Here is a 3,455-nt window from a genome sequence, read left to right on the forward strand (position 1 = left end):
TATATATATAAACAAAAAAATATATTATATTTTAATTTTTTAAAAATAAATTATTGCACTTGCGCGACCCGTGCGAACGCACGGGTCCTTTACTAGTTTATATTTAAAATAAATATAAATTTGGGGTTTAGGATTTAAAAAAAAAACACTTCTTAAATTCATATTAATTCTTATATTTGAGTTCTTCTAAATCTACCTTTTATATTTTACTATTTCAATAGCCACAAAATTTTTGACATTTTTTCCCTTTGCCTTTCATCTTATATAAAAAAATACAACAGATACATCTCAACTAAATTCCATTTTAAAAATTAGAAAAAAAATGTCAAATTTCTACCACAAGGAGGCAATCAATTGCCCTTTCATAATAATGCATTTTAATAACATGTGACATTGTATAATACGGATTCATGGTGGAACCATACAGAGAGCAACGCATTTATTAAGTCAAAACTTCAACCACACACATCTTCAATTTAATATCTAAGGTAAAGGAGTGCATCTACAAGCATTTAAAGACAGTGATGTCCATGATTCTTGTGAAGATTAAAGTAGGTTGCCACTAACATGGGTCCTTCTCATGCCATAATTAAAGCTATAGGTGGGCACAAGGAAAAAGAAATATGGTCTCTCTTTTCTTTTTTTCTTTATTACTTTTTCTTAACTATTTAGAAAACTTTATAAGGAAATAAAGATTGGTCACTGTTGCTCCTCAATGAATCATATCATATCTTGACTATTTCCATTGTGCCAGACAATGTAGTACAATTTTACAATATTTATTTAATAGCAGAAAAATAAAAACAAAAACTAGTAGTTTGATAATTGATAATCCCCATAACTTATATTAAATTTATATTCCAATACTTTATTAAATTTATTTTTTCAAAAATTGAAACAGTATATATGCATGATCATCTTTTAAAATCTCGAGATTATTTGGCATTTTGTTACTTATAAAATATTTTTAAACATTTAAAATAGGGTTAATTTGTTCATGGATCACGGGTAAGAGATAGTGGAACAGTTTAGAAAAATTAAAAATAAAATTATCAGAGTATCTTTACCCTAGAATAATATTTTACAGAAATTGCAGACTCTCTGTGCCATTACTTTCATTGATGTCTTGTATGCATTACATTATTGAAACTTAAATTCACTATAGGGGAATAGATAACACCGCTTCAAAAAAATTAAAAATTAAAAGTTATTTGATTAATTATTTGAAATTGTTGATTTATCAACATAATAATTTATTTTATATTAATAAATAAATTTAAATAAATTTACAATAAAAAATTGAACATTGGACTGGTTACACCTACTTAGGTCAACAAACATACATATATTAGTTGAACTAGCATAATATTACAAATAAATTAATATAATATAATAAATTCTATTTAATTATATCTCGTAAGATATCTATGAGAAGATCCTAAAATGTTTTAAGTACTACTATCACCAACTTTTTTAGATAAACTACTCTAACCAACTTAATTTTCAAGCTTCTAAAAAAACTTAATTTTTAACAAATTTGGACTCTTCTCAAGTTACGATATGTAAAGATCTATAATATTCATGACTATCGTATATAAAATATAAATAATTACAAAGGAAACATTATAATATAGTTTGCAGATTAATCTACAATTTTTAACAAAAGCACTAATATTTTTGCTAATAATTAAATATATTTTCAAGACCCAACTAATATTTACCGAAATATTTATCAAAAAAATCCTCACATCAACGGTATAAATTTAAGAGAAACATTATTTGTTTTCAATTTTTATATTAACGAAATGTTAGATAAAATAGGAATATATCTAATATAACAAACCCAGGGGAGGCTAGAAAGTTATTTTGCAATGCCTAGAATAGCTAAATTACAATATTCCTAAATTGCTAATTAACAAATTTTTGCATCAATAAATGTCAGTGAAAATGACAAATTCAACCTCAACTCAATCCAAACACCAAAATTATTCATTCTAAATTACACTTTTTTTTCTCTCCAAATTCAAAAAAAAAACATAATCAACAAATAAACAAATACTAAGAAACAAAACATGTTAACAAATTCATATCCTAAAACAAGAATGATGAATATGTATATAAGAATTAAACATATCATTAATAAAATAACAAGATTAATCAATGAGCCATTGCAACCTGATTTTGATTTTGAGATTGAGATTTAGAGTAACTAATGCTTCTTTGATTTGTCATAGAAAGCATAACAGTATGATCCAAGAAATCCTTAAGTTCCACAACAGATTCAAGAACAATCTTCAAATCTTCCGCACAAAGAAAACCAAAGCTTCCAATTTCTCTAACAGCATACACATAAAAAGTCAAACACCCTTTTCTGAATTTGAATCTCGCCATTTCAAAACCAGACAGACCCTTTATGAGTTTCTTGTTCACCTCACCAAGTGCTATTTCATGTGGCCAAATTCTATCAACAGAACACTTGATAGCTTCGGTTTCAAACACAAAGACAAGAACTTTAGACTTCTTGGAACCAAGTCCTAGGGTTAGTGTGTGCCATGCTTGATGTGCTAGGATTGTGAAGTTTGTTGGCAAGAATGCTGTTGTGGAAGGGAAAGGAAGTTTGTGAGATTTGGATTTGTTTGTTGTTGGGAAAGAAAGAACTTTGAGAAGCTCTAAGGGTTTTGCTCTTCTGATTGGGAATGATTTTACTATGAATTGGCCACCAAATCTTATACCTTTTACCTCTGAGGTTGGTTTGAAGGAGAAATCTGAGGTTTGTTTGGTTGTTTGGGAATTTGGATGTTGATGCTTTTGCTTCTTGTTGTTCTTGTTCTTCTCTTTTTCTCCCATGGCTCTAATTGATGGAGAGAAAATTTGGTTTTGGTTTTGGGTTTTGTTTGATATAATTGATTGATATCATTAAAAAAAAAGTTGTACTATGCAATGTAGTATTCACTCCTAGTAGTACTTGGGTTTTTAATTTCTTGTTGTAGTCAAAAAATGGATAAATACATGCCATAAGTTTCAACCATATGTTTAATCATCATGAAAACAAGACTCTAACTATTGTCTTATATATATATATATATATATATATATATATATATATATATATATATATATATATATATATATATATATATATATATATATATATATATATATATATATATATATATATATATATATATATATATATATATATATATATATATATATATATATATATATATATATATATATATATATATATATATATATATATATATATATATATCAATTAATAAAATTTCAATTTGGGAGGAAAATATATAACTACTCTTAATTATAATATTTGTTTGTCTCTATATTAATATTTACTATAAATGTTTTAATACATTTATTGTTCTATTTTTAGATATAGTTTATTAATATTAATAAAAATATTTTAAAAACCGGATCATTGGACCGACAAGATT

General features: G+C 25.5%; 1 protein-coding gene across 1 annotated transcript; it reads right to left on the minus strand.

The window, feature by feature from the left end:
* Window positions 1-1,905: 1,905 nt before the first annotated feature.
* LOC127128183 (uncharacterized) lies at window positions 1,906-3,038 on the minus strand. Its single transcript, XM_051057422.1, has one exon. The coding sequence runs from the start codon at window positions 2,845-2,847 to the stop codon at window positions 2,158-2,160; it is 690 nt and encodes a 229-aa protein (XP_050913379.1). The 5' UTR covers window positions 2,848-3,038; the 3' UTR covers window positions 1,906-2,157.
* Between the last annotated feature and the right edge of the window lie 417 nt (window positions 3,039-3,455).

Source organism: Lathyrus oleraceus, chromosome 3 (assembly GCF_024323335.1).
Source record: "Lathyrus oleraceus cultivar Zhongwan6 chromosome 3, CAAS_Psat_ZW6_1.0, whole genome shotgun sequence".
Classification (NCBI taxonomy): domain Eukaryota; kingdom Viridiplantae; phylum Streptophyta; class Magnoliopsida; order Fabales; family Fabaceae; genus Lathyrus; species Lathyrus oleraceus.

Coding starts and splice junctions, on each gene's coding strand:
- LOC127128183 (XM_051057422.1), bottom strand. CDS start 2,847: ATGGGAGAAAAAGAGAAGAACAAGAACAACAAGAAGCAAAAGCATCAA.